The 22,777-nt window shown below is 39.2% G+C and overlaps 2 protein-coding genes across 3 annotated transcripts; one reads left to right on the top strand and one right to left on the bottom strand.

Moving 5' to 3' along the window:
• Positions 1–318: 318 nt before the first annotated feature.
• gabrr3a (gamma-aminobutyric acid type A receptor subunit rho3a) lies at positions 319–10,826 on the bottom strand. The gene is made up of 9 exons (XM_014993685.2): positions 10,388–10,826; positions 9,785–9,897; positions 5,060–5,127; positions 4,738–4,961; positions 3,941–4,023; positions 2,806–2,943; positions 1,592–1,744; positions 750–943; positions 319–652 (listed from the first exon to the last, which is right to left on the bottom strand). Exons 1-9 carry the CDS (start codon positions 10,528–10,530, stop codon positions 350–352), a joined length of 1,419 nt encoding a protein of 472 aa, XP_014849171.1. The 5' UTR covers positions 10,531–10,826; the 3' UTR covers positions 319–349.
• A 6,593-nt stretch (positions 10,827–17,419) lies between these two features.
• Positions 17,420–19,060, top strand: LOC106921802 (uncharacterized). 2 transcript variants are annotated; one of them, XM_014993720.2, is made up of 2 exons: positions 17,420–18,083; positions 18,264–19,060. In XM_014993720.2, the coding sequence occupies exons 1-2, from the start codon at positions 17,666–17,668 to the stop codon at positions 18,866–18,868; spliced, it is 1,023 nt and encodes a 340-aa protein (XP_014849206.1). In that variant the 5' UTR covers positions 17,420–17,665; the 3' UTR covers positions 18,869–19,060. The 2 variants fall into 2 exon arrangements, with proteins under 2 accessions (XP_014849206.1, XP_014849197.1); XM_014993711.2 differs by having other exon boundaries at positions 17,421–18,083; positions 18,261–19,060.
• Positions 19,061–22,777: the final 3,717 nt, after the last annotated feature.

The raw sequence follows: 22,777 nt of genomic DNA, 5'->3' as shown, positions 1-22,777 counted from the left end.
AAATTCCCTGGCACCCTAGGTAAGGATTTGTAAGGAATCTTGAAATAACGCAGCGGATTTCAATCGATCAATTTTTAATTGAATTAAAAGCTACATTTTTCTAAAAGTGTCAGTCTGACTTATTTTCTGCAATCAAAGATTTACTTCACGTTTTTTTACACACCTTTGTGAAGGATACCAATATACAAGGTCGGCACTGAATTTGCTGCAACAGCTGATCTCGGCTTTTTGAATTTGAGACATCATAAAAGATATTAATGCTCAGCATCAAACACTGTGCAAACAAAAAGTCATCATGGCAGGATAGACCAGCATTTATGGTACTTAATAAGTCTTTTTAACAAACGTCCTAAGCATACAAACTCCAGTAAATGATGTTGAAGAGCAGATAAGCCATGGGGAAGATGACTCTAGAGTACGAGTCGATCATGTAGCTGTTGCTCCTGATGAAGCTCAGGTTGTATTTCAGTGTGTTCCTGCGACGGAGCCTGGTTCCCTCTGTGGGTGCAGAAACGGTGGAATTTCGAGACTGGGTGTTTCTGTCTGTGTTCGGGGTGATGGAGACCTCTGGGAAAGAAGCCAGGTCAATGTCGTTGTCGTGGAAACACCCATCAAAGGCCATGGCTTGGGTGGTGTCGAAGTTACTGGGGATCTGCAGTGAAAGGAAACCAGAGCGAACAACACGAGGATCAAAACAATTACAAAAGTTTTGAGAAGACGCGATGGGAGAACTGAAAATTGAGGGGGACCTTAGCATTCTTCAGCTTCTTCATCTCCTCCACCGTGGTGAAATAGTTGACAGCGGCGTATTCGATGACGGACAAAAAGACGAACAGGAAGCTTGCCCACAAGTAGATGTCTACGGCTTTGACGTAAGACACTTGTGGCATAGAGGCAGAGACACCAGTGATGATGGTGGACATGGTCAAAACAGTGGTGATGCCTGCACACACACGCATACACACACACACACACACACACACACACACACACACACACACACACACACGTGTTAAGACAGAAATAACATGAGTGTGCAAAAAAGAAAATATTTATGGATTATATGTACAACTTCATATGTACATGTGCAACTGAAACCCAATAGGTTGCATTTTGAAACTATCAATGCTTTTAAGTAAAAATTGTAATTAATTAATACTGAATCATTACTTAGGTAATTTCATTCATATTAGTACAGCTCTGTGGATATTTTGCTGTTTTGGACACTCAATAAGTTGTGGTGCATTAAAATCTAAGTAAACAGACAGTTTCTGGCACCAACAAGGATGTTAAAGTTACTTAAATCTCCTTCCAGAACCCTTCTCATTCCCAGTTTGAATTTCATCAAGTTGTCTTTATCATCTTCAACATCTAAATTGCCAAATGCATTGAGTTTACAATAAAGCAGAGATAAAATATGCAAGAAAACACTAAAAACCATCAGAAAGGGCTAGTCAATATACAAATCAACCTTCTGTTTCCCTCCTCTTCTTTACATTAAATCACAAGAAAAGTGATTTCCTTTGTGAATTTAACTGATCTTTGCAAAAGGTGTTTTTCCATAGATTGTGGTTCTACGTTTTCTCTTTACCCAATGAGACACGAGCAGGTACGGCTCTCCTATCTATCCAGAAAGACACCCATGACAGCATCACCATCAGCATGGTCGGAAAGTATGTCTGAAGCATGAAGAAGAAAATGTGCCTCCTTAGGATGAAGTTTATGTAGAGTCGATTGTACCAACCTGAAACAGTGCAAAAATGCAGAGCAAAGCAACCATCAGGGGAGGAAAGGAAAAAATGTGCCACCATAATTCTGAAAAACTAAAATATACATGTTGAATCTTTAGGCAACAATTTAAATGTTTGTGAGGCAGATGCCCTTCATTGGAGTGTCATCCATAGCTATCTCTGCAGTTATGCTGCTGGAGGTCGTACTGACCACTTTGCTGCGTTCTCCCCCTACTCCAATTATGCACAATCTGCAGTTGGTGTTGCCACTAACTTCTCTACATAGATGCTACAGCAGATCCAATGTTTTTGTATTCGGCTGCGACACCTTGCTTGGGATGTGGCGCATCAGCAGTTCCTGAAAAAACGTTTATAATTGCTCGCTACGGATGACAGATCTACAGATCTGTGTGTAGGGACTACTGCAAAGTCAACGACTCAGCTGGATATAAAAGAATGTGCTACATGCTAATTCAGGAGAAAGGATTACTGCAAAAGAAATTGACACAATCAACTGGGCTTCCTTAGAAAACTCCACAAAACAGAACCTGAATTCAGGAATTCGGTACTTTGAGATGAGTTTCCATATAACTCACCTGAACTGATGAAAATCAACATTGTTTAGATATTTACATCAATAATTTTCAACAAAGATCCATTAAATAAGTATTTTATGATCTCAAAGTTACAGCAACTCAGTACCTATTAGCATAGAACAATATTGATAGAAAAATAATCATTGGGGTGCTGTTTAGTGTCAGTTTTCCCACAGAGAGCTATGGAAATCAATATTTTTTCTTTTACCCGAGGGCTACGATGAGGCTTGCTGTATCCATTCATTATTCTATTTCATCTATACAGTTTTAACTCAATGTAATATTTGTTTTTGTGGACCTTCCAAGAAGATTGAAACCCAAACATGTCCTTAAGGGAATCGCTACTGAGAGCTTGAAAAAAAAAAAAAAAAGATGCTTGGCAAGATACATCGAGAAAAAATAAATAAATAAAACCATTACAGGAGCTCTCTGATTGTCTCTAAAGTGGACACAGCTCAGAGAGCCCCAGCCTCACATACCAGTGCTGCTGTAGAAGGCAAGCCCAAAGGAAGGCTGGAAGTCTTCAATAAAAAACTGAGAGAGCACTATCTCATCAGTCCTTAATGAATCGTTCCCGTTCTTCCAGTAGAGCATTAGGTCGTTCTCATTGTAAGCATCTTAAAGAGAGGAGAGAAGGAAGAGTGGGAGGAGAGCTTCACGTTTGGCCTCTCTTAGAAAAAAACACATGGCTGTTTTTCTCAGAGGAAAGGAGAGATTGTTTTAAGCTGGATGCTCTGCCTTTCCTCTGAGATCAAGCTCCATGATGTGAATGCATGGCAATGAAAAGACAATCATCTACAGTGTTTTGCAAAAGTATTCATTCCCCTCCAAGTTGTTCACATTTCATCAAGCTACACCCACAATCCCAATGGGAATTTTAAGTAATAACAAGTACATCTTAGTGAAGTAGAAGGAAAATGATACACTGCAGCTTATCCGGATGAACAGACATATTTTAGCAAGTTTCACAGTTCTGTCATACTGCTTACATTTTCAGATGAAAGACTGAAGAATTAATCAAAGTTTTGAAGATTGCTAAATGACCTAGCCAAGCTTTTAACTTCTCACTGGTCTTCTATGGTCTTCATGGTTTTTTTTTCGTTCACTAATATTTACTAATAGTCCTCAGATTACTTCAGAGAACAACTGGTTTGAGAGGTGACAGCGTAAAGGAAGCAGAAGCACTTTACACTGACGTTTAATGCCGTGTGCTTTTTCTTCCACTTCTCAATCATGCACTACTTTTTGTTGGTCCGTAAAATAACGTCAGTAAACTACAGCGCAGGTTGTGGTTGTAATGTGACAAAATGCAAGAAGTGTGCGAGTGCAAGGCACAGCGGCACAGAAGAAACAAAACAAACCAACATAGTCTTATTTACGCCAAAAAATAAAAGTTAGTTAGAGTTTACTTTCCGATTCCGTTCCACTGCTATATGAACCGAAACAGCGGCACATTCTCCGGTCCACATCTTTCAATGCAAAACTACGTAAATGCTTTACTAAAGGCTGTAGAATACTTTTATCATTAAAATAACTAATAACAGTGGAATCATGTTTGACTGTGAACGGCATTAGATGTCCAAGACGTTCCCTCGACTTCTGGTAGATACTCACAGCTCTCCAGCTCCAGAGAGCAGTTCTGTGTGTCCAGAGGAAAACTACTGAAGTCCATCGAGCACAGTGCGGTCACAGTGATCCTAAAACACAACTTAAAGTTACATAAACACCCACATCATTCAAATCACTCAGTCTGATCAACCTTGTTCACCCAAAAGCAAAAAGGAAAAACATTGCATGTGATTTTATCTGTAGCAACTTTCAATGACACTTTGTGAGAGAATGCCATATTTTTGATGTCTGCAGATGAAACTGATATTATCAATTCTGTGAGAGCTAATTTTCTACCTTCTCATGGTCCTCTTACTCTCGGCGCACTACTTCCAGCTTGTCTCATATTTTGTCCCCAAAAAAATGTCATAAAATTTGTCTCAAAATATTGAACAGCCAGCCTAAGTCAATCGATTGATCCTCAAGTCCTTGGGGGAAATATTAAGTAGACTGGTGAGAGGAGGAGAAGACCATGAGTAAAATAAATTTTATGATAAGTAAAGAAGAATAACAAAGGCAACTTGTGTGCCTGGGTAGTTCTTAATGAGAGTAAGTAGTCAATGTTTTGGTCTTTTTGGATCAATCAGGTGCCACAGTCTGGCACTAAGAGTCAAATAGCCCATCTATGAATCAGAATCTTTACCTATGCCAGTATGTATGCAAAAAGGGGGATATGTTGTTGCCCAGTCAGGGTGAATAAGCAGCAAGAAGCAACAGCAGGATGAATATATAGTTTATGATATAAAGTTTCCATCTAAATAGTGAGAAAAGGGTTGCTATCCAATGACTACAAGTCTTTTTACCTCACACTGTAGAGAATATTTCCATCCGGAAAAACCCTCAGCATGATGTTCTCCATAGTAGTGTCATGGATAAACGAACGTTTTGAATGGACAAAGAACACGTCTGGAACCCAAATTTTCTTGACGAGACGTGCGTCGAAGGTTCGACTTTTGTTGCTGCTGGAGGGGAAAGCCAGCCGATCGTCCTGCCAGTAATGCCTCAAGTAGAGGGTCATGGTGAAGTCCTGAAGAAGAGCGAAGAATAGTGAAAGAGAAAAAAATAAGTAAACAGCAGTCGGGCTGAACAGTTTGTGTAAACTAGAGGAATGACAGAAGTGCGTACCATGTTTACTTCAGATATGCTGTCGATGCTCTCCACCTGGACGTCTATTCCAACTGGAAGAGCAGAACCTGAAGAAATGTGGAAATAAGAAAAAGATTTGAGACAAAATATTCTCCAAATTATCTGCCTTTTCATTCCACAAAGTTATGTATGTCAATGAATAAATATTTTATAACAGACTCTGTATTAATAGTAAATCAAGTTTCTATTTGGGTCATCTGACTAAAATGAAACCCAAATCAATTTACTATTGGATGAAAAAAATAAGAGCGATGCTCATAAATACTAAAACTGCATATGAGTTATTTGAGAGGTTATTTTACCTTCTGTGGTAAAATTACCTCAACAAGTAAAGTTTATTTGTATTGCACATATTAGTAATGAGGCAGTACAAAGTGTTTTTTTTATAAGATGAATCCTCAACACAATAAACAATAATGACAACATAAAGCAACAAAAAAGTAACAAATCTTTGTCATCACGTACAGGAATGAAGACTAGAATTAACCAACATACCAGTTATTATTAACCAAAAGTGACTCTGATTTTTAGGTTTGATTTGAAAGAATTCGGTGTTTCAGCATTTTTGCAATTTTCTGGAGTTTTTTTTTTTTTTTTCCAGATTAGGAGAGGCTAAGAACTGAATGCTGTTTTTAATTTGGCTCTGGTCCTGGGGATTCAGAGTACATTTGAACAAGAAGCCCTCGATGTTCTCGAAGGTTGATGAAACAACAGTTTTTTCCATCTATTTTGTTGCTAAGCCATTCTGTGATTTATAAACTAACAGAAGTATTCAAGGACTTCAGAATTAGGGTGATTGGGATGAAGACGAAACTTTTAAACGGTTGTGTTTTGTTAGATTTGTCTCAATCTTATTCATAAATAGGATTGCCTGCATTCATCATCCAGCAGATTTGTCATCAACATGTTTTAGCAGGACCTTAGCTGCTGTAAAGGCCCAGAATCTGAAGGATGATGCATGAGTGTAGAATGTGTGACCTATTTTCCAGTACAAAATGTGTTTTCTGAAACTTGCTTAATCTGAGGAATGTACTACAAGATCCTCTCAAAAAATATTTGAAGAGTTATAGAGTTACAACTTGCATGGATTAAAATTGTTTTTTCTTTTGTTTAGTTTATGTTCCGTAGCTGTCTATTTCAGTTGGAGTTCTCCCATAATCCTGCATGCACCAAGAAAAAAAAAATAATAATCAGTGCTTATAACAATCCCATCAGTAAGACTTTCACTTCACATGACCTGAGTAAACCCTGGACAACAGCAGGAGCAAATGCTAAATGTACAGAGAGGCAGGAAAACAAACAGGACTGGATGAACTACAGCTGGTTTAACTCCATATGTCAGAAATACAACAGGGATGGAAAAACTACATAAAAGACATAAAATACTGCAAAAAAAACCCTTTGCATTACAGCTGTAGTTTCTTATTATGATGCTTGTTAAGTTATCATCCAGTAGCAGAACATGTGCAACATACTGTATGATGTGCAATTTGCACATGCACCTCTAAAAGTGCCATTACCTAATGAGGGTAAATACTCAGGGTACAACTGCAATCTAATAGTGGAATGGATTATATTTAGACAGAGGGGGGTCCACACACTAAGGTAATTTTTTATCAGCTTCAACGACCTGCAGCTGAAAAAATAAAGTACAAACTAAATGGAAATAAAGTATTATGACAGAAATTTGACAAAGTGACAGCGTTACATGGGAGCTTTATCACTATAATTATTATCAACATAATAGTCTGGTCCCTATTGTGTTTCTACTCTCAAATGCTTGATGGACTGTTACAGGTCTTAGCTATTTTTTCTTTAGTTCGTGCATAAAATCCTGAAGTTGCAAATACTCAAGAGTCACAATATATATATACGTTTTGATAAAAGTGATTCAAAATCATTTTCAAAAGAAACAAAAAGGGTTTCACATGTTTGTTTTATTTTAAAAAAAGACATGCAATGTTGCTGTTTTCCATTTTCTTGGTGTATTTTAATCAATAAGATTGAAATATGATTATCCCTTGTTTAAATATTCTTACATTATCTTGTCAAGTTTAGTGAGCGCACCCAGATCTGCTTTAGAATAAAAGTTGCTCCATGTTTGTGGTCCTAACTTCTACACAAGCTTTAAAAAAAATCATTGCTGATAAAACATAAAAACTTGGAGTTGCACCCAACCGTTTTTGTTTAAAGAAGTTTTTTTGTTTTTTTTTAATCACAAAAAGTGACTATCTGGATCAGTCGCACATCAGAGGCCACACAAGATCATTCCAAGGGCAGAAAATGCCCCCCATGTTCACACTAAATGCAAAATGAATCTACGTAGCAATAATAATATTGCTACTTAATAGCAATATTACGTAGCAATATTGCTACGTAATATTACGTAGCAATATTACGTATTACGAGAGAGAGAGAGAGAGAGAGATGTGCCGATCAGGTTTCTTCCTCCCGATACCGATACCGATCACCCATGAGGGCCGATCACCGATACCGATCACCGATACCGATCACATAATTATTATTATTATTATTATTTTTTAATCATAAACACTACTGGTTACATTATGGGGAAAAAGGAACCATGAATTCACCTTAACTTAGACAAAAACTTGTTTTTAATAACTTTTTTCAAGAAGAAAACTAAACAAAACAGGCATTGTGCAAATTGTACTGCTATTGATAATACTACCTTTAACAGACTGATAACATATGAAGGCTCTGAAGAGGCTAAATAACGCAAAGAGCCAAAATAAAACCTCTCAACATTGCCGAAAAAAATTCAAGTATAAAACTTAACATTCAAAGGCAAAAACAGGTTCCATTACAATAAACAATCCAGAGTTACTGAATGAAAACTTCCTGTTAGCATGGCGGCTAGCTGATTACTGCTAGCTCTGATTGGCTGTTTCTGACTGAGCGGAGTAATTATGCAGAACAGAATCTGTTTCATGTTAGGACAGCGAAAGTTTTAATACGTATGTAAAATGTATTTTTTTAGGTTAGATGCTGCAGCTTTAAGCAGGTTCGGTGTGAGAGTCACTACCAGGTGGAGCAGAAGCGGCGCTCCGTCTGTGAAATATTACTACCTGTAGTAGCAGCGGTTCAACAGGAGAGCAGAACCAGCGTCTTACATCGCAGCTCGAAGACTTAAATAATTTTGCGGGTTATTTGTTTAGCTTTCTGACCGTCATGCTAATCCGGGTGAGTGTTTGTAGCTGTGCGCTGCTTTACCTGCTGTCTGATCCTCCGTATGTCTTTTTTACTGCAGTGAGCCTCGATGTAGCCAATCTCCGTCAAGTATGGCATTGTTTTTATGTCGTATTAGCTTCGTTGTGTTGATGCATTTTGACCTGCTTCAATTTTCCGCCGCAACACGCAAACTTCCCCATTCACTCAGTGCGTTATAGTTACACATCGCTTTGGATTTGTTGCTGCGCGTTTGCGCAGAGTGAAGGAAAGAGGAGACCAGCTGCACAGGCAGGTTGGAAATGAGATGCAGGTGATCGGTATCGGCAACAAGAGCCAATGATCGCCGATCACCGATCATGCACTTTTTCACGAAAATCGGCCCGATTATGATCGGTGACCGATCGATCGGCACACCTCTAATATATATATATATATATATATATATATATATATATATATATATATATATATATATATATATATATATATATATATATATATATATATCATTATTGAACTCAGTCGGTTAGTTTAGGGGGAGAAACTTTGCAAAGTTTTTTGTGTTTTGCTGATTTGCTTCCATGATTCTAACACACCTGAGCAGCTCTGCACAGCAGCAGCAGGTCTCCTTCGCTGCCGCACAGGTGAAAACCCAGCTAGCTTCTTAGCGCTCATGTTGCGTTTAAAGGCGGCTCGGAGGATACTTGTTATTTTAGGAGGATTCATTGGTGAAATTCAGAATAACGTCACACTTACTGGAAATGTTTAGTTTTGTTCAAGTAACTTACTGGCTTTTAAAATGGGAATCTAGAAAACATGTCATTATTTCTTTGTTTTCATTTTTGTGTAAGTTGATTTTAAAAAACTGAATAAAATGTACGGTAATCACTTTTGAAACATAATGTTTTTCTTAATCCTGGAGGCTGAGTAAATCAGAGCATTTTAATGTAATAGTAAAATACAGTAAATAAAATGCAGTGTTATAGACCATATAGAAATTGTCCATTTGAACTTGTAGTAATCCATACAATGAGGGAATAGTATTATCACAGAAATGTATATTTACCTTGTTTACAACATGGACACATTCATTGCTATATTCCAGTATTTTTACTGTGCCAAAATACATTGTGAATGAAAAAAGTGAACTATCCTTAAAAGTGTAGAAAGGCGCAGAATTAGGAACACAGTTCAGATTATTTTCTCTGCACCGCTGTAGTCTGGTGTCTGGGACCAGACAATCCCAGGGACCAGACAATCTAGGTCAACAAGGTTTTTTGTGTTAGGCGCTGCTTGTTATGGTAGACAAGCACAATAACCCACATAGTCGACTACATTATCTGGAAAACAAATATTTATTAAAACAGAACAAGAACAATACATTTAAATGTTGAGCGGACCAGTTAAAATGTGTAGCTCCAAAGCAGCTTTTTGTTTGCTTTTAACAGTGGAACTACTTAAGAGTAATATATAAATAGACAGAACTATATTAATTAAGCCGAACTTTCTTACCTCCAAAGCCTGGACGCATGGCAAAATCATGATCTTCAATCCTTAGTAGCTGCTCAGATTTAATTAGCAGGGACTTTGTGCTGTCCAGCTTTTTCATCTTAAGATCCACCCGTCTAGAAAAATAAAAAGATTAAAAAAAAAGATCAAATGACAGATCAGTCAGTCAATCTCTAACAAAAACACACTCTAAGCAGAAGCAACATCTGGCTGGGAGAGCGAGTGGCGGCTAATTGCTCTTTAGCCCTGATTAAAACCGAGAGCCTTGGCCCAAATAAAATCAGTTACATTCAGGGTACTGGCACTTGTAATTGGGTCAAACATAATGTGGGAACGCTCTTTTATCTGCCTCCTGAGGTGATTAGTGTCTTCCTAGAAACAATCCAAAGCTGGCTTTGATAACATGCACAACAACGTCTTTGTGCAGAAATACATTTAAAAATACCTCCGGAGTCACATATTTCACTGCCAGTTCTGACCTCGATTTACCTGCATAGTACTGATGGTGTCACTGGGATCCATTATGCGAGCAAAATCTGAGATAACTACCATTCGGAAGAGAGTGGATAATTTAAGTTGTACCTGGAAAAATAAGACGAATCTTACCCTCCATGCTTTGCTTTAGTGTTCTCCCCAACATAGACCTCTTTGTGCCGTTTCTTGTTTGCAAAAGTGCTGCTGTTGAGCTGAGTGACGGGCCACAGCCAGGCCAAAACCATCAGTCTCAAGGCCAGGAGGGCCAGTCTCATGATTGAGCAGGGGCTTCAGATGCGAGAGGAACCCAAACGTCCCTCCCAGTATTTCAGTGTCTCAACCAGACACGGCCGTCCCGGTCTCCTAGTGACACGTCCATGTCCCAGGTGCACTCATTCTGTCCTGCCGGGCAAACACGAGGTCATATCTACCTTATCTTTTACTCTCATGTCCCATAACATGGTGAACATCGGTGGAGATATCCAGCAGCTCAGCGCCAGTGCACAAGCATCCTCCTGGCTGAGTTTGCCTGTCACAGTGCCATCCCTCTGCTTATGTGTCCTGACGCAACATGTTGCTCCGACTCCCCCGCTGCCCACACCCACCCCTCTGATTTAAAACCAAATATCAATTTGTTCCTATAATGACAAAGGAATACCATTAATTCCTCCCTAATCTTCTTTTCTGTGGGTGGTGAAATCTTTCAGTAACCTACAAACTGGAGGCAGTGCAGGGCGGGGGAAGCGCATAACACAAACACCAGTTTCATCATCGTCCAGGCCAGATGAAAATAAAAACCCTGTAGCCTAGTTTTTATACGTTGCAGGATTTTCCGACACTAAGTTGCGCTTGGCTGCGGTGAGAGGACGCAAATGATCCTATCAAGAGGAGTCAGATGTGAGCATATGTCTGCAGTGGCTTCAGTAAACACTGAACTTATGGCCTCTGGTTGTTTAGCATGTAAGCCTGATCATATGATCCCACAACTGTTCTCGCTTCATCTCGGATCAGAGAATTGAAGGATGTTCAACTGGAGACCTCTTTTAACATAGCTTTGTTACTTTTTGAGTTTGGAGGGGAAAAGATTAGAAAGCAAGATTCAGCAAAATGGAAGCAAACACACACACACAAAAAAAAACATCAGCTTCCTTCCTGGTGACAGAGTGAGAAAGATAAAACCACAGAGCATTTGGATTAATGTACATTAAAAAATCTGCTGTCCAATTTGCCCCACTTAGAGTTCCCAACCACAGTTGGAGATTTTTGTTTAGCTTGTGCAGCACTCATTAAAAACAGCAGTGATGCACACAGTGTATTAGCAGGTCTACCTGTTGGATGATGTTGTGCTTTAAAATTTCAGTTCATATTACAAAGGTTTACACTCTGCGGTGCTTTTTCTTGAGTAAACACATAAAGAAAAATGTGATTAAACAACACAAATCCCAACAAGGGTCACCACATATTTGTGACATTTGTACAAGCAAAACATTACGCATGTGGTGGCAGCAAGTTTGTGGTTATGTAAATGCATGAAGAGATGAGTATGAGAGACACAGTGAGACAATTTACAATCCATGAGAGTAAAAGCTTCATGATAAAGATTTAATGTGGAAAAATTTCAAGAAAATATATATGAAAGAAATTTTGAAAAAGCGAATGAAACAGAGCTGCAGCTCCACTGATATAACTCAGCATTGTTGGCGTGGCACTAGTAGCATGCTCCCTTTAATCTGGGATTAAAGTTGAATGAGGGCAGAGATGAGCAACGCCATCTTCAAGAACCAAGCACGTGGATCTTGGTACACTCAAACATGTGACCCTGCAGCTGCAGGACAGCTGTTCACATTTGACCTGACATCTCATCTCTGTCCCCTAGAGGTCATCAAAGGAGTATTAAAAAGGAGACCACCAGATCTAATATTTACAAATATGTTTTTTTTTTTTATCTATCTATCCATCCATCATCTAGTTGTGCTCCCATTTAGGGTCAGGAATATCTGGAGGCTATCTCAACTGTCACAGGACAGGAAACAGATGTCAGGGCAAATGATTGCTGCAGCATTTTTTTAAAGGATGTAATTGATTAAACTATATTTAAAAGTTCATGGAAAGTATTAGGACACAATGCAGGCAGTGTCAAATTAGTATATTTTTCAAAAAAGGATTATCATGTTGTTTTCCTTTTTCACTTTGGTTACCAAAAAAAACACAATTTTCTAATTTTATCCCCACCAAAACTGATATCTTCTATTTCTCTCCTTACTCACTAAATATACACTGTATTTGCTTTAGCTTAGCTGCTATGGTGTGAACTCATTTTGAGGACACAAAAGAAAGAAGGTGTTTGTAGCAGACTACTTCAGAAGAGGTGTGAAGTGTTGTGCCCTGCGCCAAGAAGCTGGTTAAACTTTTACCTTCTGGGTTAATTAGTCCATGTTTCATTAGTGTTAGGAAGGATGTAAAGTGGAATCACACAGAAACAGCTCACTGCACACCGGCGTGTTTTCACACACACCGCTGTGAAAGACTGTTACAGGTTTAACACCTCCGTGGAAAGTGACTGGCATGGCAGAAACGCAAGGACTTATCCTCATGCTGCTACTTTTCTCAGGGAAGTTTTTGTTGACAAATTCGAAAGGTATGTATTTTTTTATGACATCCTTTAATTATGAACAAAGCTACGTAAGCAGTGTTTTAACACTGGTTAAATAAATCAAATAAATCACCAGGTAAAAGACAAAGATGCACACAATTGCATTCGTGTTGTCCAGTTATTGCAATAGTGCTATAATTTTCAGAACAAAAATAAAACACAGAAATACTGTTTTGTTCTTAGTGAAAAAGCAAGTTCCTCCATTGTTCAAACTTATGAAATATTGAGTAAAAACAGCAAAAAAACAAAAAAAAAACATAAAATATCTTTAAAAAGTTGTGATTGAGATTCTAATCAAAGGAACTTGTAGTACCCCTTTTTTTGCATTGTTGTGTCATAAACACAGGACGAATGCTCAGACTTAGCTATCAAAATTATACACTTTCTAGTTTTTTTCAGCAAATTGTGAACACATCGAATCTTGCTTTAATCTCTTTAATAATTGTATGTTTTCAGTCTTGTTACCAGACTTGAATGTCACTTGCATCGTCCACGACGACTGTGTCCTGCCATGCAGCTTTAGACCCACAGGCACAGTGGTGATCCACTGGTACAAGCAGCAAATCCCTGTTCACAGCTACTACTACCACAAAGATCAGTTTGGACTCCAAAACAAGCACTTTAGCGGCAGAACGTCGCTCTTCAACTCCCACATCCCTCAAGGCAATGCCTCGCTTCTTCTAAGGAGAGTTAAAGTTCAGGACAAGGGCAGGTACAAGTGCTACACGAGCACACGCAAAGGCAACCAGGAGATGTTTGTCAATTTGGAGCTAAAAGGTTTGTACGGCTTGTGATGAAATTATGTTGCCTGTTTCAGTGTCTTTTTCTGTTGTAAATAGTTTAAAGATTGATAAAATCAACTTTATAAAGGGTCACAATGATTAATTACCTCAAAGCCTCTGTGTAGGCAGAATATTTTGCACTTTTTCCCCACAATTATTTCATCAGTTTTGTTGTGTTAGAGAGTTTGTCAATAACTACCCAAACTCTGGATTACCAAAAGAGAGGCATTATATATAAATTAAAGTTCTATATAGAATATGTGCTAAAACACTGGAGAGCTGATTTTCACTTCAAATTGATGTGGAGGGAAGGTGTAGTGGAAAGCCAACAGTGTGTGTAAAGTTCATGTTGGTTGTCTGCCCCATTAACCCACTGCAAAAGTAGAGAACAAGGGCATTGAAGTGCAGCAGAAAAGCACCATTAAGAGGCGATTAGACTAAAAACAGTTGTTCTGTTGAAAGCCAGCGCTGCTGCCATGAAACATATCACTAAGCTCTAAGAATAGATTAAATCTTTGTCCGCCCTTCTCTGTCTTTCTGCTCGCATTAAAACAACATCCTGGTTATTTCTGGCTGCCCCTTCCACAAACTGCACCATACAACCTGAAAGCTTAGACTGTTTTCTTCCACTTCTCACCTAGCTCCCATCCAGTCGGTAACCATGGAGATGAGCGATGAGACGGTCGCTTGCACCTCTCACAACATTTACCCCATGCCGCAGGTAATGTGGGCCACGGAGCCCCCCTCAGCTCAGGAGGCTGTGGAAAATTCCACCATCAGGACCACAGATCACAAGGGCCTGTTCACTGTGGAGAGCATGCTGAGAATTGTGGGTAACCTATCCGACCGCACGTATTTTTGCTCTTTCATGTCAGCCGACAGAAACCAGGTGTGGACAGCTTCTCGGAAGAACCAAGGTGCACCCTGTAAACTTTACCATAGATTAGACATAAAGAAACATTTTTTATATAAATGACAGGCCAATAACACCACGTTTCCTTTTGAATTCAGAAAATATAACTCACGAAGAGGGACAGCCCCTGTCCATCTCATGCATGGCTCCGCACAGTCTTGAGAATTTCTCCCTCACGTGGACCATCTCCTCTCTCGCGGAGCAGACTCTGATCTTAAAATACGACAACAGAACAGGACACATGGTCAACCTGTGGGAGGGTCAAGCTGTCCTTGACCTGGACCAGCTTCTGCAGGGAGATGGGTCACTCCTGCTCAACAGGCCAGACAGTATGGAACACTCTGGAACGTACACCTGCACCTTCTCAGGTTTGCAGAGCAGGCACGTCGTGCAGACCAAGGTCAACATCACTGTTGCATTAATCAGTGAGTTTGAGATTTTTTTTTTTCTCTGCGTTCAGATTGTTAATATCATTTATGTACCACAGTCAATGAGCAGAGGCATCTGAGTAAAAGAAATGTGTATTTCAGGTGTGGACAAAAAGAGCCAGCAGAGGTCGTGGTGGAGCACTGCAGCATCCGCAGCTTTCTTCTTGTTCACAGTTATTGTAGCTCTACCTCGGTGTGCTAGACAAAGAGGTATGTAAGCTCACAATTAATAACACCTTAGTGGATTCAACTCTAAAGTGTCTCCCAAACCTGAGACTGATATCATTAGTACCAAATACATGAGCTTTATATTATGTTATAATGTCATTCCCGCATCAAAGACATACCTGGAGTGTTGCTTTAATTCCTTCATACATGTTTGAGTTTTCCTTCAATCTCCCATGACAACCATTTGGGGCTGTCTAAATATTTGCTCATACAAAGTGCCTTCTGTTTACCCAAAGCTCCTTCTTGAAGCTTCAGTCTAATAAAACACCTCTATCCCATGTCTCCCCAACACAGCTGCTCCACTAGACTAGTGGCAGCAGCAATTAGCAAACACCTAGTGGAACTGCATGTCTGCTGAGCTCATCATAAGTACTGCATTGCTCCTATGGTTGTACACAACAAAATGGAGGAGCATTGGTGTGCTGAAGGGGGAGTGCAGAAAAGAGCAAGAGCTTCTTAAAGACACAGAGGTCAATTTCAAAGCATCAAATTGTGTTTTGTTTGATATATAACATTTTTTTTATAACAACTGAAGGTAGCGTGGACTTGATTGTGCTATAAAATGGCACTTTGTGCCTGCAAAAATATATAATACCACCCCTTTAATAAATTTGGTGCTGATTCAAAAGTTGGATCTGGATCATTAGAAAAATACATACTACTGACTACTGTGTTTGGAGAAGAAATAAGTAATTGTGAAATTGTCACTATTGTTGGAAACACAGTGGAACTGTGAGGTTAGTGTTTGTGTCAAATAAAAATTTTAATGAATGTAATTTTCAAGATGAATGAAGTATTACTGGATGTTTGCTCTTGACCCTCGTATTTAATTGTTATCTGTTAATTAATTTGAAATTGGACCGAGTGACTATTGTTGAAAATAGACTAATCTGTCTATCTGTCAGGTCAGTCTTGAAAAGAGACCTTGTGTCTCAGTGAGATTTTACTGTATAGATGAAGGTGAAATTAAAAAATAAATAAATAAATGGCCGTATTGATATACTGCACTGGAAAGGTACAATAAGCCTGTCTTCAAATCTTGCTTTAGGAGTGAAGCCAAGTGTGTCTGTTGAGTCAATCAACTTGGAAAATAGCATATATTTGACCACAAGGTGTCACTGTCTGTATCAAAACCTTGTCATAAAACAGATGTTTTACTTTGAGGGAAAAACTGCAAAGTAACTTCCAGTTTAAAAAACAATAATGTGTGCTTACTGATCCAAGTTCAACGTTTCAAACTTGAATATTATATTAAATATTAAATGTTAAAAACAAGAGCTCATGTACTTTTTTTTATTTTTATATATATTTTTTGCTTTGTTTTATTTTGTTTGTTTGTTGTTTTTTTTAATATAGCACTGGAGGCCAGAAAAGTCTCGCACACATTAAATGGAGCTGGGCTTGTTGAAGATGGACTTCGGCTTTGCAAAGATCTAAACTCCTTGACTTCATGCAAAGTAGAACAACCTGGTGCTGGACACAATAGACAGGCAGCACATTTTGAAGCACATGAGGAACAACTAAGTGATGTCCACAGAGCAGAAAGCTGCAATGGGACTTCAGGGACAGATTCTGACCATGAAAAAGAGGAAAACCCACAAGAATCCCCTGCTGAAGAACACGAGGTTCCACTGTCTGAATGCTTTGAAAAGAATGGTATAAAAAACACTGGGCCTCAGCTTTATTTAACAGAAACAAGACCCACACTTCAGATTTGAAGCATACTGGCATCTGGTTGTAAAGAAACAAGAAGGCTTATTTCAAAGAAATCCATCCAGTTGAGACAGATGGGAGTATTTATTGTTGTACCTTTCAGTTTATAGTAAATGTCTGACAGTGTGACATTATGTGATCAAAATTTGTACTTTTTCCTGTACTCTATAAAATAAAGATAACCATCTATTGCTTTTTGAGTATGGTGCTAAAAGTATTGTTAAAAAAACAATACTTTTTTTTTCTTGTGATAGAGGCTTTTTTAAAAAAAAAATAAATAAAAAAAAATAAAAAATGTGGCATGCTTTTGAATTTTAACCTCCTTTACTGTTGATACTATAAAATTCAATCCAATACAAGAGGTCACCTAATTAAAGTACAAATGTGTCTTGGGTGCATCGTGCCTGTTTGATCCTCTTTAATCAAACTTTGGTTCGTTTGCCTAGAAAGTCCAGTTTCGTTGGTGCAGGTATGAATGCGTAATTGAACTCTAATGCAAACTAAAAAAAAAAAAGCAAACCTTGGTCTGCTTAAAAACCTTTCGGTTCAATTGAAGTGAAATCTAGCTAGCGCCGTTGAAATACATTGGTTAATGCCAAGCGGACCGGAAATCGCTCCAAAAACAGGAAGCACAGCACAGGGCATTCTGGGTAAATACAACCAAAACAATAGCCTTCCACCATTACCGGGAAAATGGCTCGTGGTCAGACATGGAGTGAAGAGGAGGTGAAGGCCCTCATAAAAATATGGGCGGACGAAAATGTATTGCAGTTACTGCTGACCACTCACAAAAACAAACAGGTTTTTAAGCTAATTAGTGGGGACATGGAGGCTTTGGGATTCCCCCGCACAGCTTCACAGTGCCGCACCAAGGTAAAGAAACTTCGCCAACAATACGTGAAAATACGCAACATGCTTAGGAACAATGGCAGTACTGGCGACGCGAAGGAGCAGTTTCCTTGGTATGATGAACTAGATGCCATGCTTGGCAATCTGCCGACAAGCAGCCAATATGTTTTGGAGTCCTGCAAGGAAGAGCCTCTGTCGCCGTCCAGCCTGGAGCTGAGCGACTCCGAATCCACAGAGCAGGATCAAGACTCAGAAAAAATGGGTAAGTGTGTAACTAAACTAAGTGATACTCTTTTAGAAAAACTATTATGATATTAACTTTAAACTCTATTAGAAACCAGCAGTTACATATTGCCAGTTTTGCGGTTGTTTGTCCGATGAACACAGAATCATGAATAAATATAACTGTGGTGATTTGTTTGTAACATTTTTAATCAAGCAGATAAAAGAGCTGCCGACATTAAAGCTGAAGAGACGCCCATCACAATCTCCCTGCTGGATGAAGAAAGGAGCCGACCAAAAGTGACTGTACCCGGGGCTCAGAAAAGAAAGAAAAATACAAAGACTGATAAGTTTGAGAAAATGTTTGAGAGCTACATGGATGAGAAGAGAAAAATGGATGAGGCTGAATGCGAAAGAATGAAGCAGGAACAAGCCTCTTTTGAGGAGTTCTTAAAAATGCAGCAACAAGCTGAAGAAAGACGTTTCCAGTTGATGCAAGAGCAGCAGAAGGCCAACAGCAAGATGTTCTTTCAGATGATGACTAGTTTCCTTCATGCTGCAACGCCCCAATCCATGACACCATCTACCCTGCAGCAGTCAATGACCCCTCCTCCAGTCACACCTCCATTGTGGCCCTCTGCACATACTCTCACTGACGACTCACCTTTGTTCAATGGCCACCAGCAAAACACAGCAGGTAGCTCCCACACTGTAGTTGCACCAGCCCAAACCCCACAGGAGCCAAACATGGCAACCACATCTCAGCATTCAGCATCTTCTGATTCAGGTGATGCCAACAAAGATGTCTTGGAGTTTGGTTCATAATATTGAGAAAAGGCCTAATTACTAATTTGTGATGGTATCAGTTAACTGTTTTATTATATGTCAAAACTGTTTGAATGACTCATGTAAAAGTTATTCAAAGATGCATATTTTGTTGTTCAGAAGAATGTAAACAAAAAGGTTGAACATTCAACGTTGGACTATTTTATCCCAATAAAAATAAAGGATGAACAAGTTGTCTTTATTTTTCTTACAAAACTGCAACATGTAAGCACATGTCTGATACAAAGTTACCAAACTATCTTTTGAAATCTAAAATAGTACAAAATTGTGTTAAAACAAGAGCAAATAACACTCATTTACAAAACCATTACTGTGCCAAGTATGCACACAGAGCATCCCTAATTTGCTCCCCATTGTTCGCTGGAGGGCCAATCTCTGAATCCACAAAGTCATCCACATCATCTGCAGGTTCTTCATCTACCCACTCCTCGTTGGCAGTTTCACAATAATTATGTAGAACGCAACAGGCTGATATTATGTGGCTAACAAAGGAAATGTGGGCATCACACCTCTTGAGAAGGCACCTCCAGCGGCCCCTCAGTCGTCCAAACGCCCTTTCAACAGTCATTCTAGCCTGACGGAGTCGATAGTTGAAGTTTACCTGTGGTTGTGTTAAACCGTTCCCCTCTGGAAATGGTTTCACCAGCCAAGGCAGTAGTGGGTATGCAGCATCTCCGAGAATGTGTAGGGGTACGTCCACATTGTTCAGTCTTTCTGTCCAACCCGGGAACAGTGTCCCATTTTCACCTCTACTATACAAGGAAGAATTGATTAAAACCCTTGCATCACTAACTTTTCCTGGACAGCCCACATTAATATCCCAGAATTTCATTTTGTTGTCTACCACACCTTGCAGAATAACAGAGTAGACGTTTTTCCTGTTGTAATAGTCAAGAGGATTCTCATCTGGTGCCATAATGCCTATATGAGTCCCATCAATTGCACCCGCAACCTGGGGTAATGCCCATCGATCCCTGAAGCCCTGGACAATTACCATAAGCTCTGCCTCAGAAGGGGGTTTTATATACAGAGGTTTCATTACCACGTTAATAGCAGAAACAACCTGTTGTGTGACACTACAGGCTGTAGAAATGCCAATGCCAAACAGGTGGGAGATGGCGCGATACTCCAGATTTGTTGCAAGCCTCCACAGACATATTGCAACCCGCAGCTCAACAGGAAGTGGACTACGAAAGTTTGTGTGCTGTCGGGTCAAACTTGGTCGGAGGATGTCACAAAGATGCAGAAAGGAGGTTTTTGTCATTCTGAAGTTCTTTTGCCAATCCACTTCATCCCAGGATCTGCTAACGTCTTCCCACCAAGTTGAAGGGCGCGGTTGAACCCATATGGCCCTACAGGGAAAAAAATACAAAAGAAATAGGTAGTAAATCCCTGTAGTATTATTGATACAACAAAAGAAAATCATTTCACATTAATTTGAAGGTTTTACTTGGCAAATAACACATTCAAATCATTCATCCATTATTTGAACACATTTATCCTTGCAGGATTGCCAAGGGATCTGGTGACTATCTTCAGTGGCCAGTAAGCGAGCAGTGTACAAATTAAGTCAATAAATTCAATTCAGTTACAACAAATTACATCTGGAGGGACTTCACAAAAAGTATTTCTCAATTTAGTCACTATACATTCCAATTAATCCTACTTAACAGAAAATTAAGCTCAGTTAATTGCTAAAATTAGTTTCCAAAGTTTCCACGGAAACCTCAAATAGACGTGAGAACACGACATTCAAATTTGCTGTTGAATGTTTTGTGTATTGTTTCCACATGACATCACCCCTCTTCCATCAAGATGGTCTGTCGCCATCTTGATAGTATAGAAGCAGTTTTCTACTTCATTGATTGCAGGGAAGAGAACTGCAATGCTTGGATACTTTTGGATTCAAGGATGTAAAAACAAAGACGATAAAAGAGTAAAGAGAAGTTTTCATTACTTCCTGTGAAAGTGAGAAAACTTTGCTACTAAGCATCGACAAATGTGTTTGGCTAATGTGCAGAAGAAATACATACCCAAGGCCATCTAATAGCCTGTAGCACATATTTGCTCTGATCACGCTATTAGCGAAAAGGATATTTTCAAATGCTTTTAAGAATAACCAAAACTAGAGGTGCACCAATTTCACCAGGCAATTTATCGGCACCAATTTTCTTAATTTTGGGAGATCAACAATCTTCTCCGTCTCACTAAAAAACTAAAATCAATCACTGTCCTCTTCTGTGAAGGAGGTTTTACTGATATACCTTCTGCACATTTACAGTTAACAATTATCACCTCACTTTTAACAACTTGCTTGCTTTATTATGATATTTGATATTTCAGACAAAAAGAAAGTGGATATCAGCCAGAATCGGAATGGGCTTTTTAAAAATCGGCAAACAGCCAGAAAACTGCAATCGGTGCACCCCTAACCAAAACTCTAATCTCTGTTTGTCAAAAGTATATTGAACAGCTTGTTCAACATAAAGGATAATATTAATGGATTGTTACGCTCTTAAAATGCAACCACACATAGCAATTCTCGTCACAGTCGATCATATCACTCTCCTCTTCATTGTGTGGTGGTCGGCAAACAAACATGACTGACTAGTTTATAAGATGTGTTATTGATCGACACTGATCTGGTTCTCCCGAACAACAGAGAAAAGCCTTAAAAACAAAGTTACGCCTTGGTAATGCTCCTCCTTTTTAAAGTTATTTACAAACCAAAATGGGCCGTTTCCGGGGTTGCGTACTTCCGGCCCGGTGTAGCGGAAACTATCTTTTGTTTGATGTTGGATAACAGACTCAACAAGTTATTTTTGATATGTGTAACGTTATTGAGCAACAATTTTAACAAAATTACTCATATCTTGTACCTTTGTTGACGTCTGTGTAAGGTGGACATGATCATCACTACCATGAGGTTGGATGCACGTCGCCTCATGCGGAGCCGTTTCATCCGCCTTACGTGAAAAGCAGCCTTCTGCATGGTCTTCTGCCTCATCTTCCCCTCATTCTGAGCCCATTGTAGAAAAATGTTTGTTTGGCACATTTGCCAACGGCTATACAGAAATCCTAAAACCGCCAGAATCTGATGCCACTCCATTTTTGATCACAAACAAAGAAAGTTGCGCGCAGCGTCTTCTTCGGGGGTTTTTGTGTGGTCTCCTTCAGTAGTTCTTGATGCAGCGCCTCCAGAGGCGAAGGAGTAAAGAGGTTGACACAGTGCTGTGTGAATGCGAACCGCACCAGCTGAAAATGTGACCGATATTGCAATTTAAGGGTGTATTCACAGTCCGCAATAGAACCGTCTATATACTGGAAGATGCTGCATGAACAGGACACGAACCTTAGCATCTATCTAAACCAATTGAGTGGTTAAAATCAGAGAATAATATGTTAGAATGATCCATTTGGACTTAAACTAATTTAAAATCTATGACAAGATTAAAAATTTAGGTTTGCAGAAGCACTCCATCCAATTCAAACATCAATTTAAAGTGACAAACTGAAAAGATTTAAAGTAAGTGAATATTGCTGCAAAGCAGTGATTGCACATGTCAGGGTCACAGTTTGCGTCAATAGTGAAGCATCTATAATGTGTCTGTTCTGTTCTGCAGCAGTTATACAACAGTTATTACACATTTAAAAATTGGGCACAGATCGTCACAATAAACAAAACAAATTAAATGGTCTTCACAAACAAACGATGGCAGCCCTGTAATTACAATGTCTTTGGTTTAGCAAAGACTCAAACAGCTTGTTTTGCGGTTCCAAGCTGACCTTAGCCAATCTCCTTCTTAAACTGAGATTGGCCATCTAAATTTAATCTGTAAGCATCTCTGACATGGGTCACGTTATGCTAATTAAGCCATGAGCAGATGT

Source organism: Poecilia mexicana, unplaced genomic scaffold, assembly GCF_051168715.1.
Source record: "Poecilia mexicana isolate PSO_F unplaced genomic scaffold, ASM5116871v1 scaffold_14, whole genome shotgun sequence".
NCBI classification, from domain to species: Eukaryota; Metazoa; Chordata; class Actinopteri; order Cyprinodontiformes; family Poeciliidae; genus Poecilia; species Poecilia mexicana.
This window is presented reverse-complemented; position numbering and strand designations above follow the sequence as displayed.